The sequence below is a fragment of the Hyla sarda genome, chromosome 8 (assembly GCF_029499605.1).
Source record: "Hyla sarda isolate aHylSar1 chromosome 8, aHylSar1.hap1, whole genome shotgun sequence".
Classification (NCBI taxonomy): domain Eukaryota; kingdom Metazoa; phylum Chordata; class Amphibia; order Anura; family Hylidae; genus Hyla; species Hyla sarda.
Genome location: NC_079196.1, coordinates 214,986,102 through 215,003,321, shown reverse-complemented (window position 1 = coordinate 215,003,321; position 17,220 = coordinate 214,986,102). Strand labels below are relative to the sequence as shown.

Below are 17,220 nucleotides of genomic sequence, written 5' to 3'. Positions count from 1 at the left end.
TCCTTACTAATGGGGTGACACACTGTAACAAACCTCCTCCTCATGTAATCTCCTTACTACTGTGGTGACACACTGTAACAAACCGCCTCCTCATGTAATCCCCTTACTACTGGGGTGACACACTGTTACAAATCCCCTCCTCATGTAATCACCTTACTACTGGGGTGACACACTGTAACAAACTGCCTCCTCATGTAATCCCCTTACTACTGGGGTGACACACTGTTACAAATCCCCTCCTCATGTAATCTCCTTACTACTGGGATGACACACTGTAACAAACCTCCTCCTCATGTAATCACCTTACTACTGGGGTGACACACTGTAACAAACCCCCTCCTCATGTAATCTCCTTACTACTGAGGTGACACACTGTAGCAAACCTCCTCCTCATGTAATCACCTTACTACTGGGGTGACACACTGTTACAAATCCCCTCCTCATGTAATCTCCTTACTACTGGGGTGACACACTGTAACAAACCTCCTCCTCATGTAATCACCTTACTACTGGGGTGACACACTGTAACAAACCTCCTCCTCTTGTAATCTCCTTACTACTGTGATGACACACTGTAACAAACATACATTATAGAAACGGTGGTGCTGGCAGGGCGGGTGCTTCGGATGAGCGGCGGGTGCCTCAGATGCTGGCTGGCTACTGACTTTTTTTTTTGCAGTGGTCAGATCCGCACCCCATCAAGAGGGCGCTCTAGGCAGCTGCCTATTTTGGGCCAAAGACCCTATGGATCCGGTTCCGAAGTTAATATCCCGGATTATTGGATGGTCATAGACATGTTAGTAGATGACCCCCCAATGCTCTATACACTGGTGCTGAATAACGTCCCAGGGTTATTATTTATTCTATGGAACTCTGCGGTTCGCCCAGTTTTCCTCTCAGACACTTTCCCACAGTCCAGAATAACACTGATGGCAAAAAGTCACATCAAAGTGGCTATTTCTGAATGGGAGGTGGCGTACGCTCGCTCGGCCCTGGGGATCTCTTCCCAGGACGGTTTAAAACATTTGGGACCTCATAAAAACATCTCGGCTGAGAGCGCAGGGAATTTTTACCATCTGTTTCATCCATCTCCATGTCGTGGATGCTAGGACGTTTTTCCTTCATTACGCTTTAACCCCTGGTATATAGACTTTGCCGTATACATTATGTGGTTATAGACACCAGGTAGTGGTCGCCTAAATTCATTTGAATGCCTCAATGGCCGCTAACTGGTCCACGACTGTGCCGCCATGTTGGATTTTGCTATCTATTACCCGTTTCTTACACATGAAAAATAGGCCGCACCACCACCGTGCCATCTAAATGACTGAAAAGGCCCATTTTTCTATTACCTATAAATAACAGCAATAACCTTGATTTATATGGCGACAACAGCAGTGTTTTCCGAAAAGTGTACCTCATGCTGTTGCACAACTACAACTCCCAGCATGCCCGGACAGCCGTCGGCTGTCCGGGCATACTGGGAGTTGTAGTTTTGCAACTGCTGGAGGCACACCGTTCAGAAAACAACCCCCCCCCCCCCTCCCCATCAACTCCTAGCATGCAGTTTTGCAACAGCTGAAGGCACCCTGGTTGGGAAACACTGGTCTGGCATTTCATTTTTCCTCTAACTCTCATTTACCATCTGGCCACAGTGTTTTTAGCCCAAAAAGACCACCCTAAAAGAAAGTCGCCATGTTAGAATGTCTACAGTCAGGGCCTTATGACCTAGTTGCCCTTAGCAACTAACCAAAGTTTCACTTTCACTTTCCCAGACCAGTGTAAAAAACAACCAATCAGAGCTAAGCTTATATTTTTTTATTTTACTTTTTTAAATGCATTAGAAAAATTTAACAAGATCTCTGATTGGTTGCCAGGGGAAATAAGACCACATTGTATTGGAAACAATATGGACACCTATATGTTCACATATTTTCGGTCTTTCGTTTCCTTTCCCATCACCTCGTCTGGTAACATTGTAAAAATCAGGTAAGTCGCCATGTAAGAGAGTCTACAGTCAGGGCCTTATGACCTAGTTGCCCCTAGCAACTAACCAAAGTTTCGCTTTCACTTTCCCAGATTAGTGTAGAAAACAACCAATCAGAGCTAAGCTTCTATTTTATTTTATATATATATATATATATATATATATATATATATATATATATATATTTATAATGCACTAGAAAGATTAAACAAGTTCTCTGATTGGTTGCCAGGGGAAATAAGACCACACTCTATTGGAAACAAAATGGACGCCTATATGTTTACATATTTTCGGTCTTTCGTTTTCTTTCCCATCACCTCGTCTGGTAACATTGTAAAAATCAGGTAAGTCGCCATGTAAGAGAGTCTACAGTCAGGGCCTTATGACCTAGTTGCCCCTAGCAACTAACCAAAGTTTCGCTTTCACTTTCCCAGATTAGTGTAGAAAACAACCAATCAGAGCTAAGCTTCTATTTTATTTTTATATATATATATATATATATATATATATATATTTTTATAATGCACTAGAAAGATTAAACAAGTTCTCTGATTGGTTGCCAGGGGAAATAAGACCACACTCTATTGGAAACAAAATGGACGCCTATATGTTTACATATTTTCGGTCTTTCGTTTCCTTTCCCACCGCCTCGTCTGGTAACATTGTAAAAACCCTAATAAAATCCTTCAGGGTTTTTATTTTATCATCATCCATATGGCGGCTGAACTCCACGGAGATGCTGCTTTGTTTACCAGCCAACTGCTGTCGGGGCATGCTGGGAGTTGTAGTTTTGCAACCGCTGGAGGCACGCTGTTTGGAAAACTCTGCGACAACATATTCCACCGCACTTCACACGTACGTACGTTACATGTACAAGCAAAAAAATCAAGCATTAAAAGTTGCCAGTTTGGGTAAAACTTATACATATTATACTAAATGTGGGTAAGGTCAAGATTTAGGGAGGCCTCCGGGGGCCAAAACATTGTTTGTAGCCCCCTCCTATCTACTAATGGAAGGAGAGAGAATAGTTTAGAAAAACTACCCTAATAATATTGCCATATAGTACTCAAATGATACTGCAGTACAATGCACAAATATTAGAGCCAGACAGTACTTAAATAATAGAACCATGAAGCCTTAACAATAATGGTGCCATACAGTGTCCAAGGAACAGTAATATAGTGCTAAATAATACAAGTGCCCCTGTATTTCCATATAGGATAAGTTAAAGGGATATTCCGGGCAAAAACATCTTATCCCCTATCCAAAGGATTCTATGCGGGGCTGCGTCTCCAGTTTCGGAAACCTCAGGGTTTCCAGGACTGGGGACGTGACATTATGCCACGCCCCCTCCATTCATGTCTATGGGAGGGGGCGTGGCTGCTGCCACGCCCCCTCCCATAAACATGAATGGAGGGGGCGTGGCGTGACATCACGTCCCGCAAAAAATGCGTGTGCTGCAGGGAGATCGCGGGGGTCCCAGCAGCGGGCCCACCGCAATCAGACATCTTATCTCCTATCCTTTGGATTGGGGATAAGATGTTTTTGCCGGGAATACCCCTTTAAATAACACCGGCATATAAGACTTAAATAATACCGCCAAATAGTGGTGCCATATGCAAGGAATGGTAATATAGTGCTAAATAATAATAGTGCCCCTGTATTTCCTTATATGAGTAGTTAATTAACACCACAAAAAATCCTTAAATAATACAGCCAAATAGTGCCTAATAATGGTGCCATTGAAGTGCCAAGATAATAGTCTTTAGCACCAAAAGAACAGCTTGACCTTAGAGATTGACCTTTGGGCCCTACTTTATAGGAAGTCTGTTAAAAATCCTTGTATACTTGTGTTTTTCTAACCTAGAAACAGGCGTCATCATTTTTGCTACAAAAATAATAATAATAATAAAAAAAATCCTTGTTCCATGCTCTTGGGATGTGAGTGGCGGTGTACATCTTGCTAACGGTTTGACAGCGCTAATTAATTTCTCACAATGAGTCTGACGACCGTAAAACGCTGGGAAAAACTGAATACAAGGAGCGTTTCCTCTTCTCCTAATGATTTACGGCGTCAGACTCATTGCGTCCTAGACTTACCATATTGTAAGTGTCTATAGTGTTTATGACTGATACTCATTGTATCCTGAGTTATATCATGTATTATACCCCAGAGCTGCACTCACTATTCTGCTGGTGAGATCACTGTGTACATACATTACATTACTTATCCTGTACTGATTCTGAGTTATATCCTGTATTATACTCCAGAGCTGCACTCACTATTCTGCTGGTGAGATCACTGTGTACATACATTACATTACTTATCCTGTACTGATCCTGAGTTATATCCTGTATTATACCCCAGAGCTGCACTCACTATTCTGCTGGTGGGGTCGCTGTGTACATACATTACATTACTTATCCTGTACTGATCCTGAGTTATATCCTGTATTATACTCCAGAGCTGTACTCACTATTCTGCTGGTGGAGTCACTATGTACATACATTACATTACTTATCCTGTACTGATCCTGAGTTATATCCTGTATTATACTCCAGAGCTGTACTCACTATTCTGCTGGTAAGGTCACTATGTACATACATTACATTACTTATCCTGTACTGATCCTGAGTTATATCCTGTATTATACTCCAGAGCTGTACTCACTATTCTGCTGGTGAGGTCACTGTGTACATACATTACTTATCCTGTACTGATCCTGAGTTATATATCAGACAGGAGGCTCATATCTTATGCATTATTCTTTCTTTAATAATGCCCATAGCAGAACAAAATTCGATAACAATCATTGTAAAGAAAAAACTACAACTCCCAGCAGTCCCGGGGCCACAGCAGCCACTCCTCGTCTGTAGCCCCTATATAAGGACTGCCCACATATGGATCCTCCTCTTTCTTTCTGCTCATGGCAGAGCATACAAGCTAAGTACTACCTGTGATTAATACTTTATATTTTCCTTAATTGTACCTATTATACATATTGTGTGTGTTGGGAGAAGATATTCGCGATTATCTTCTCCCATTCGCATTCTATGCGATTTTTTACTCCGTTTAGGACACGCTAATTCTCATTACTCCGCTTTCCATTCCTCCCCCCCCCCTCTCCCGGCGCCATTTTTACCTTCTTCTCCTAGGTTCTGCGCTTCGCGCGCGCGGGATAGGGGCGGATCTTCGCGTGCCGGCCGCTTTTCTTCGCGGCCTACTCGCTGAGAGGGGCGGAGCTTTTCCTTTCGTCATTGGACCGCGCTCCGGCGCCGTCCAATCAATACCCAGCCGGACGTAGTCTCGCGAGACTTCGTCCCCGGGTACTAGGACTCTCGGGCTCACCTCCCACCGCTGCGTCAGTGCAACGCTAGCGGTGTGGAGGACGGAGCCTGTACCAGCACTTCCCCTGTCACATATCGTAGGTAGATCCCAGGAATTTATTCCTTCCCCTCATCTACCTCCCTCTCTTCCCAGTTAACCTCAGAGATTTCAGGAATTTATTCCTCCCCCTCACTAGTCCTCAGATTAACTAGTTAGTTACTATGGCTGAGGAACCCTCATCTGTCCCCAATGGAGGGGAGAGCTCTTTAGACTCGGCCCAATTTATGACCGCCAACCAAATACAAGACTTAATTAATAAGTCTGTTCAGGCGGCTTTGGCCTCCGCCATGGTGACCTCTGGACCACTACCAGCGGTATCCTGTGTGTCTGTCCCGCCATTCCAAGGCGGTGAACCGCCAATTAAGAAGGGAAAGGTTTCCCATAAAAGGAAACACACATTGGCGGCATCTGACTCCCCGGCAGGGGAAGATAATAATGTGCTCCAGGCAGCCCCTACCCCGGCCTGCCAACCCCAGCATCCATCAGACTCCACTCGACCCCTGGGCCTCAGGGAGTTACATGAGAAGAGGCACAGATCCGCTAGACGGAACAAACCCGACTCTTACGTGGATTCCTCTGACGAGGATTCGTCGGGATCATCCAGCGAGTCTGACGACTTTAATTCAAACCCTAATATCGAGGATGCTGGGGATACGGCGTTCGACACCGACGCCAACCCTGTTACACAGGGCACTGTGATCCTAGACTCCCTAGGTGAACCCCTTTTTCACCCTGATTCCATATCTCACCCACGATCGGGTGAATGGTCCCCTCTCCCTCACGTGACCCAGTATGTGGAGCTCTGGGCTCGTAAGTCCCTAGACAGGGCCAGCCGTAACAAGCTGAGAGCTGAGTGTCCCAGGCCCTTTATTCCCAATAAAGTTGTGGCAACCCCCGAAGTTGACCCTATTTTGATGAAATACCTGATGAAATCGGGTAAATTCCCTAAGAAGGGAATAGAACGCTCATTTAAAACTATCCAGGAGCGTATCTTAGACTTAATGGGCCCTCTCACTAAGATACTCAACCTGTCTGAGCAGGCCGCATCGACAGATCAGCCCGTCGATACCCGTCAACTACGGGGGTGGGCCCAGAGGGCCATATGCTTGGCAGGTACGGCCAACACCACCTGCTCGACTGAACGTCGTAGGTCGATCCTTATGCGCCTCGACCCGCAGCTGTCCCACCTTGCTGAAACTGAGTCTGGACCTGCAGCAGCAGGAATGCTATTTGGGGACAACTTGATGAAAGACATCAACAGGTTTGTCGGCCTGTTTACAGGGCTGGATAAAGCCCAAACCTCATTAAAGAGATCGGGGGCGAATAAGCTTTTTCCTCGGGCCGGCAGAGGTAGAGGCCGATCTGCCGGCCGCACCCCCTCCTATAGGCCACAAGGCAGACCCTCTGCCCAATACCAGTACCCTCAGGCTCCTCCGTCCTACACTGTCCCAATGGCACAACCGTCGCCTTTCTTCCCTCCCAGAGGTCGACCTTGGCGCGGACGTGGCGGACGCGGATATCCCCGTTCCCGTCCAACTACCGGTAAGTGTGCCAGATATTCCACATGCTCACATCCCTGTGGGGGGGCGCCTGATGTATTTTTCCCACGCCTGGTCTGCGATCACGGCAGACGCGTGGATCCTACAGACAGTAGCGGGATTTCACATAGAACTCCAATCTCTACCGGTCCTGGGTATACATCCAGCCCCTATCCGTTTTTCACAACACAACATGTCGCTCATAGACGACGAGATTCAAGATCTCCTGTCCAAGCAGGCGATCCGAGAGATCGACCCTTCTTCCCTGGGTTTCGTAAGCAACCTTTTCCTAGTGAAGAAAAAAGGGGGCGGTTACCGTCCGGTCATAAACCTTCGGGAACTAAACCAACATGTCACGTATCGCCATTTCAAGATGGAGGGAATCCACTCCCTTCGCGATTTGTTACAACCAGGCGATTGGCTGGCGAAGGTGGATTTGAAGGACGCTTACCTCACCGTCCCTATCCACCAAGGTTCCCAACACCTTCTTCGTTTCCTCTGGAGGAACCACATGTGGCAATTTACTTGCCTCCCGTTCGGCCTATCATCAGCTCCGTGGTGCTTCACCAAACTGATGAAACCAGTGGTGGCATCCTTGAGGAGCAGAGGGGTCCGTCTGATCATCTATCTGGACGACCTCCTCATCATGGCCCGCTCCAAATCGCAAGCTTCTCTCCACATGTCTTGGACGGTGCTACTTCTGCAGAATCTGGGATTCATAATCAACCGAGAGAAATCGGTTTTGATCCCTCTGCAAGAGATGGAGTTCCTTGGCTTTTTGGTGGACACCAATCAAGCCGTTCTCCGCCTTCCCAAAGCCAAACTGGCCCTGATCCGCAAGGAAATCAGGGCGGTCTTACGCAGAGGGTCCTTATCCTTAAGGGTTCTGGCGCGCTTGGTGGGCCTATTAGCAGCCTCTATCCAAGCCATCTTCCCGGCCCCCTTACATTACAGGGCCCTTCAGAGACTCAAGATTATGCACCTGCGCCAGGGCCTCAGGTATGCGGACGAAATTCCTCTTTGTCCGGCAGCCATCGAGGAGTTACAGTGGTGGCTTCGTCACGCCGTCGAGTGGAACGGCAAAACCATATTCAATTCCTGCCCGGACGTCATCATAGAGTCGGACGCGAGCCGTCTCGGCTGGGGCGCACGGTGCGGGGAGGCTTCCACAGGAGGGACTTGGTCCGCCACAGAGGGCACCCTGCACATCAATGCCTTGGAACTCTTAGCGGCATTTTTTGCCCTCAAGAGCTTCTTGCCACGAGCGTCCAATTGTTGCGTTTTGTTACGCATGGACAACGTGGCGGCGGTCCAATACGTCAACCGCCTTGGGGGCACCAGGTCCAAGATGCTTGCAGATCTTGCCAGGGACTTCTGGCATTTCTGTCTGGATCGCAACATTATCCCGGTGGCGGAATATATTCCGGGGGTCTCCAACACGGTGGCCGACTGGAATTCTCGCTATTTGCTAGACTCCAGCGATTGGCGGCTGGATCGATCAGTTTTTCTACGGTTGAGACAGCTTTGGGGTCCGTTGTGTACGGATCTTTTCGCTTCTCGCCTCAACCATCAATTACCTCGTTTTTTCAGTTGGAGACCGGACCCAGAGGCGTCGGCAGTCGACGCTTTCCGTCTCATCTGGCCCAAGGGAACGCACTACGCATTTCCCCCATTCCAGATGATCTCCAGGGTTCTTCTGCATACGATGAACCAGAAGGCGACGATTGTTCTGATCACCCCCTGGTGGCCCACACAACCGTGGTTCCCTCTCCTTCTGGGGATGGCAGTGGACTACCCCAGACTTCTGCCCCAGTTTCCACAGCTCCTCTCCAACCCGGCCGGGGATCTCCACCCTCTGGTGTTGGAGGGCAACCTTCCTCTCCTAGCGTGGTTGGTTTCGGGGTCCCGGATGCGGACCAGGATCTTTCAAGATCAGCTAGGGATCTCCTCGCCCTGGCCTGGGCCCCCGGGACTAGATCGGCTTATCGATCAGCCTGGAGGCTCTGGGTTCGTTGGTGTGATCAACGACAGATTGATCCCGTACATGCACCTGTGTCCGTAGTGGTGAACTATTTGGCGGATTCCTTTGAGTCCGGCAAATCTTATAGTTCCATCAACGTTTACCGATCGGCTATCGCGGCTTACCATTGCCCAGTGGACTCTTTGCCGGTGGGCAAACACCCACTGGTATGTAGACTGCTGCGTGGCATTAAGTTTACTCGGCCCCCACGGCCGAGATATCAGTCGACCTGGGATGTCTCCAGGTTGCTCGAGATGTTTGTCTCTTGGGAGGACAATGACGATCTCCCCCTAAAACTGCTGTCATATAAACTGACGGTCCTTTTATGTTTGGTGTCTATCAAACGCGTCTCGGACGTGAAGGCTCTGGACATCTCTAGGCGACAATTTTCGCCTCAGGGAGTCAAGTTTTCCGTGGTCCGACGGACCAAGACAGGCATTCACTCGGTTTTTTACCCGTTTTTTCCTGCGCATCCTCGACTTTGTGTGGTTCGTTGCCTACAGGCGTATGAATCGCAGACTGCAGATTTACGGTCTCCGGATTTCTCACAACTTCTTATATCCTATGTCAGACCTCATCATCCGGTGGCGTCCGCTACCTTGGCTCGTTGGGTGCGTTCCGCCATGGATATGGCGGGCATAGACGTCTCCCTGTTTGGAGCTCATTCTTCTAGGGGTGCGATGGCCACTAAAATAGTCACAGCAGGGGGCTCCCTTTCTGACTTGCTCATGGCTGCAGACTGGTCCTCAGAGTCTACCTTTCGCCGGTTCTACTTCAGACCGGAGGACCATGTTTCCATGTCAGTTTTGTAATACTATTTCCGATTTTGTTTCTCTGTCGATACTTATTAGCTTTGAACTTGCATAAGATATGAGCCTCCTGTCTGATATATAAATCGAGATTTTCCTAGCTTGTGACGGAAAATATTAGTTATATGAAGACAGGAGGCGAGTATCTTCCCTCCCTACCCTCCCTGTTATGATTTTTTATTGTCTTTGCAGGATACTGAAGGCGTTGGCTGGTTTCCTGCCTACTACTAACCTGTTGGTTGAGCACTACTGGAGTTCTCTACAGTCCCCGTTGGGACGAAGTTAGGCCGTCGAGTGGCCTCGTTTCCTGAGTTCTGGCCATTCCTGGCCGACGATTGGAGGAGCGATGTGGATGTCTGGCTGGCGTTTCGGCTTCATATGCGGCTCTGATTCGCGTGAAGAAAGAGGAGGATCCATATGTGGGCAGTCCTTATATAGGGGCTACAGACGAGGAGTGGCTGCTGTGGCCCCGGGACTGCTGGGAGTTGTAGTTTTTTCTTTACAATGATTGTTATCGAATTTTGTTCTGCTATGGGCATTATTAAAGAAAGAATAATGCATAAGATACTCGCCTCCTGTCTTCATATAACTAATATTTTCCGTCACAAGCTAGGAAAATCTCGATTTATATCCTGTATTATTCTCCAGAGCTGTACTCACTATTCTGCTGGTAAGGTCACTGTGTACATACATTACATTACTTATCCTGTACTGATCCTGAGTTATATCCTGTATTATACCCCAGAGCTGTACTCACTATTCTGCTGGTGAGATCACTGTGTATATACATTACATTACTTATCCTGTACTGATCCTGAGTTATATCCTGTATTATACTCCAGAGCTGCACACACTATTCTGCTGGTGAGGTCACTGTGTACATACATTACATTACTTATCCTGCACTGATCCTGAGTTATATCCTGTATTATACCCCAGAGCTGTACTCACTATTCTGCTGGTGAGGTCACTGTGTACATACATTACATTACTTATCCTGTACTGATCCTGAGTTGTATCCTGTATTATACCCCAGAGCTGTACTCACTATTCTGCTGGTGAGGTCACTGTGTACATACATTACATTACTTATCCTGTACTGATCCTGAGTTATATCCTGTATTATACTCCAGAGCTGTACTCACTATTCTGCTGGTGAGGTCACTGTGTACATTACATTACTTACCCTGCACTGATCCTGAGTTATATCCTGTATTATACTCCAGAGCTGTACTCACTATTCTGCTGGTGAGGTCACTGTGTACATTCATTACATTACTTATCCTGTACTGATCCTGAGTTATGGTGGTTCACTGGGTTTCTCTGTCTATCAGCGCGGACATTATATGTCATCCAGGGCAGTGATAACAGGCAGTATATATCATGTCACATTACACTGTTTTACCCTCTGCGCTATATTGATTTTCTGCGTGAAAACGTCGTGTAAACACTTTTTTCTGACATTTATGGCTTATAACTAAGCAAACATGCGCCGTCTATCCTAAGAGGCGAGCGCAATTATTCTCGAATCAGATTCATCCTATTATCGATTGTGATCCCGTTTCTTTACTGTATACCTGGCGGTCCTAGGCAACCCTGTGTGAAAATGGCTCATTATTCATGTGTCCTAGATTAATAAGCAGCCGCAGCAGAGATTAATCTGCCGTATGACATCAGGGATTCTGGGCGACCGCGTTATTATACAGATAGAACTATCCCATCCGCCATCGCTAAATCTCCTAATTGACTGGAAAGCCGCATTTGTTCTATCTATATATATATATATATATATATATATATATAAAACTCAATGGCCCTGATTTACTAAAATCCGAGTGTTCTTTCTGGAGTCTTTTAGATTTCACTCCTCCTTTTCTGGGAGCTGATTTACTAATGTGTCGCACGTATCGGTTCATTTTCTGTCGCATGTTTTTTTTTTGTGTCCCACGGCAAAATGTGTCACACATACAGTGGTCCCTCAAGTTACAATATTAATCGGTTCCAGGACGACCACTGTATGTTGAAACCATCGTACGTTGAGATCATAACTCTATGGAAACCTGGTAATTGGTTCTGAAGCCCAAAATGTCATCAAAAATAGGAAAAAGTGAGGATTAAAGAAAAATAAGTAGATAACTAATATAGATAAAGCAAATCCTTACATATAAAAGTAATAAAGATCTGCTGGGAGCTGTAATCAAAGTCTATGTCAGTGTTTCCCAACAAGAGTGCCTCCAGCTGTTGCAGAACTACAACTCCCAGCATGCCCGGACAGCCAGGGCATGTAAAATGGAGCCGCCCTCACCTGGTGTCCAGGAGCAGCTAACCCTGGTACAGGTAAAGAGTACAGAACATGTAATACCTCCCTGTACGGTAGCGGGCGCTACCAGTCAGTACATGCACTTCAGTAATACAGGTAAATAGTACAGAACATGTAATACCAGCCTGTACTGTAGGGGGCCCTACCAGACAGCCAGTCAGTGCATACACTTCAGTAATACAGGTAAAGAGTACAGAACATGTAATACCTCCCTGTACTGTAGGGGGCGCTACCAGACAGCCAGTCAGTGCATACACTTTAGGAATACAGGAGTTTTACCAGTGAATACCCATTCTGATTGGTCGGTTCTTCCGGCCATTGACACGTTTCGCAGATTCCATAGCATTGTATGTTGAGTCTGGTTTCAAGTTACAATGGTCCAGAAAAGATCATTGTATGTTGAAACTATTGTATGTTGAGGCCATTGTAAGTTGAGGGATCACTGTACTCCGAGTTAAAAGAAAAAAAAAATTACATGGGTATAGATTACAAATCATCAATAGCATGTGCCAACAAGCAAAAGACAAGATTTAACGGGAATTAAGCAACAAAATAGAACTAAAAAAATTTTAATGGACTTAGAATATCTAATATAGGAGTTTAAAAGCAAACCCCCCCCCCAAAAAAAAAAAAATTTCAATTAAAGGCATATTTTGAAGCTTTAAATGCATTGGATATTCCAAAAATCTTTGTGTAGAACTGTAAAACAATGAAAAAATTAAATTTAAATAGTTTAAAGGGGTACTCCAGTGAAAAACTTTTTTTTATTTAAATCAACTGGTGCCAGAAAGTTGAACAGATTTGTAAATTACTTCTATTAAAAAATCGTAATCCTTTCTGTACTTATTAGCTGCTGAATACTACAGTGGAAATTCTTTTCCGTTTGAAACACAGAGCTGTCTGCTGACATCACAAGCACAGTGCTCTCTGCTGACATCTCTGTCCATTTTAGGAACTGTCCAGAGTAAAAGGAAATCCCCATAGCAAACATATACTGTTCTGGACAGTTCCTAAAATGGAAAGAGATGACAGCAGAGAGCACTGTGCTCATGATGTCAGCAGAGAGCTCTGTGTTTCAAAAAGAAAAGAATTTCCACTGTAGTATTCAGCAGCTAATAAGTACAGAAAGGATTAAGATTTTTTAATAGAAGTAATTTACAAATCTGTTTAACTTTCTGGCACGAGTTGATTTAAAAAAAAAAGTTTTTCACCGGAGTACCCCTTTAAGCACTCCCCACCACGTTAAGCTGTGTCTTTGCCAAAATCACTCGCTTTTGGTAGTTTTTACACATCCTCTTGGCTGTCGGTTATTCTGTGAGCCAAACTCACACTTTTTCAGGAGTGATTTTGGAAGTACTCCGAGTAATTTCTGCTTTTTGTCGGGAACACACCCATTTTATGGTTAACCACGCCCATTTTCTTGTAATAAAAAAACACTCTGAGTGTTTTCAAAAGTGTAGGTTGTGCGGTGTAAAATTTGGGCGCATAATGGCCCTCATTTACTATTGCCAACCCGACATGTTTGTCGGGATGTGTGCTAGATTGTGTCGCATTGTGCCAGAAATTCTGTCTGCGCCAGATTTTGCGCCAGAATTGAAAAAACCCCGACTAACTCTCCATTTTGCGAAGAAAACCCCAAAAACGGGCATGGCCGCCGGGAAAAGGCTAAAGATATTAACGTGAAACTTGGTCACATGTTACTTATATGTCAACTACAAACATAGAGAGGAACATTTTTGTTTAAAGTCCCATATAAGTCTATGGGAAATATATGTTACTGCATAACTTCCAAACGGCTGGAGATATTTCCATAATACCTGGTACACATATTACTTATATGTCAAATAAAAATATATAGGATAGTTAAATTAACCCTAACCTTCCCCTTAATGTGAAGAATGGGTTTTTTGTTTCAAGTCCCATGCAAGTAAAGGGGATCTCCGGTACCTTACTCCACAGGCTCCGCTTTTCATCTCCTGGTGAGTGTATCAGTCCGGCTTGCAAGCCACACCCTACCCTTTTTGTGTATTGGTCTGGCTTGCAAATCACACCCACTCCCACAAAGCCATGTCCCCTTCTATTTTCGGCTTACAATATCTTCATCACAACCCAGCCCCACCTGAGGACGGGATATGAGGGCGGTATATGAGGACGGGATATGAGGTTGGGATATGAGGTCGGCATATGAGGATGGGATATGAGGAAGGGACATGAGGACGGGATATGAGGTCGGGATATGTGGACGGGATATGAGGTCATGATACGAGGACAGGATATGAGGAGGCGATTTGTGGTAGGGATATGAAGAGGAGATTTGGGGTCAGGATATGAGGACGGGATATGAGGACAAAAGCTTCCTCCTTTGTTGCTTTTCCTCCCCCACAAGGATTAGGTACAAAAAAATGGGCAGCGCCAGGTACTCAACTAGTTACTTATAAATAATAGCAATAATCTAGATTTATATGGCAATAATAGCAGTGTTTTCCAAACAGCGTGCCTCCAGCTGTTGCAAAACTACAACTCCCAGCATGCCCAGCATGTTTTGCAACAGCTAGAAGCACGCTGTTTGGAAAACATTGTGATAACATATTCCGCCGCACTTCATAATACAGAGGTTACATGCAAAATGCAGGCATTAAATGCTAAATTAGGGGAAAGTCAAGATTTGTGGAGACCCCCTGGGACAAAATATTGTTTGTAGCCCCTGTTATTTAGTTTAGTACAACCTCCTTAATAATATTGCCATATAGTACACAAAAGGTACTGTCGTATAATATACAAATAACAGAGGCATACAGTTTTCAAATAATAGAACCATAAAGCCTAAACAATAATGGTGCCATACAATGCCCAAGGAACAGCAACACAGTGCTAAAAAAATCATAGTGCCCATTTTCTTTTCTTGTTTTTTCAAAAGTTTTTTTGAAAGCACTCAAATAACACCGCCATACAGGCCTTAAATAATAGCCAAATAGCGCCCAATAATAATGGTGCCATAGAGTGCCAACATAATATATTCTAAATTGGAGCCATGGAACATTTAAATAATAACAGTGCTCGCTAATAACAGTGCTATACAATGTCCACATAACAGTGCCCAATAATAAAAGCATCACCCAGTGCCCAAATAATAGTGCCTCTGTAGTTCCTCATAATAAAAGCATCACTAAAATAACACAGCCATTCAGTGCCCAAATAACCAAAGCGCCAAATACTGGCCAAAAATAAAAAAGACATTCAGTGTCCACATAATAAAGCCAGTACTCGAAATAATACAGTCATATGGTGCCTAAATAATAACAGTGCCATATAGTGTCCAATTGACAGGGTCTACATACTCTGTAATAATAGTGCCATACATTACCCTATAATAATAGTGCTATACAATACCCTGTCATAGTGCCATACTAAACCCTGTACTAACCATATATTACCCAGTATATTAAAATTAGTGTCATATGATACCCTGTAATAATAGCACCATACATTATCCTGTAATAACAGTGCTACACAATAGCCTGTAATAATAGCACCATACAATACCCTTTCATAATAGCGCCATATTTTGGCCTGCAATAATAGTGCCACACATTATCTGTAATAATGGTGCCATACAATACCCTGTAATATTAGCATCATACAATACCTTGTCATAATAGTGCCATACGATATTCTGTAATATTAGCATCATACAATACCCTGTAATATTTGTGCCATACAATACCCTGTAATATTAGTGCCCCACAATACCCTGTTGTAATAGCACCATACAATACCCTGTAATAATAGTACAATACCCTGTAATAATAGTACAATACCCTGTAATAATAGCACCATAAATTACTTTGTAATAATAGCACTATACAATATCCTGTTATAATAGCACCGTACAATACCCTGTAATAATAGCACTATACAATACCCTGTAACAATAGCACTATACAATACCCTGTATTAATAGCACTATACAATACCCTGTAATAATAGCACTATACAATACCCTGTAATGATAGCACTATACAATACCCTGTAATAATAGCACTATACAATATCCTGTTATAATAGCACTATACAATACCCTGTAATAATAGCACTATACAATACATTGTAATAATAGCACTATACAATACCCTGTAATAATAGCACTATACATTACCCTGTAATAATAGCACTATACAATACCCTGTAATAATAGTACAATACAATACCCTGTAATAATAGCACTATACAATATCCTGTAATAATAGCACTATACATTACCCTGTAATAATAGCACTATACAATACCCTGTAATAATAGCACTATACAATACCCTGTAATAATAGCATTATACAATACCCTGTATTAATAGCACTATACAATACCCTGTAATAATAGCACTATACATTACCCTGTAATAATAGCACTATACAATACCCTGTAATAATAGTACCATACAATACCCTGTAATAATAGCACTATACAATACCCTGTAATAATAGCACTATACAATACCCTGTAATAATAGCACTATACAATACCCTGTAATAATAGCACTATACAATATCCTGTAATAATAGTACAATACAATACCCTGTAATAATAGCACTATACAATACCCTGTAATAAAAGCACTATACAATATCCTGTAATAATAGCACTATACAATACCCTGTATTAATAGCACTATACAATATCCTGTAATGATAGCACTATACAATACCCTGTAATAATAGCACTATACAATACCCTGTAATGATAGCACTATACAATACCCTGTAATAATAGCACTATACAATACCCTGTAATAATAGCACTAAACAATACCCTGTAATAATAGCACTATACAATACCCTGTAATAATAGCACTATACAATACCCTGTAATAATAGCACTATACAATACCCTGTAATAATAGCACTATACAATACCCTGTAATAATAGCACTATACAATACCCTGTAATAATAGCACTATACAATATCCTGTTATAATAGCACTATACAATATCCTGTTATAATAGCACTATACAATACCCTGTAATAATAGCACTATACAATACCCTGTAATAATAGCACTATACAATACCCTGTAATAATAGCACTATACAATACCCTGTTATTATAGCACTATACAATACCCTGTAATAATAGCACTATACAATATCCTGTTATAATAGC

At 43.7% G+C, this 17,220-nt stretch overlaps 2 protein-coding genes across 5 annotated transcripts in view; one reads left to right on the top strand and one right to left on the bottom strand.

Moving 5' to 3' along the window:
* Window positions 1-17,220, bottom strand: part of CACNA1H (calcium voltage-gated channel subunit alpha1 H) — a 531,346-nt gene that overhangs the window by 471,572 nt on the left and 42,554 nt on the right. The gene's annotated exons all lie outside the window — the stretch shown is intronic.
* LOC130283973 (uncharacterized) lies at window positions 4,902-10,288 on the top strand. Its single transcript, XM_056533798.1, has 2 exons — window positions 4,902-6,917; window positions 9,935-10,288. Exons 1-2 carry the CDS (start codon window positions 5,537-5,539, stop codon window positions 9,940-9,942), a joined length of 1,389 nt encoding a protein of 462 aa, XP_056389773.1. The 5' UTR covers window positions 4,902-5,536; the 3' UTR covers window positions 9,943-10,288.

What these genes read in the sequence shown, in the direction of transcription:
- LOC130283973 (XM_056533798.1), top strand. Translation starts at nt 5,537, where the DNA reads ATGGCTGAGGAACCCTCATCTGTCCCCAATGGAGGGGAGAGCTCTTTA.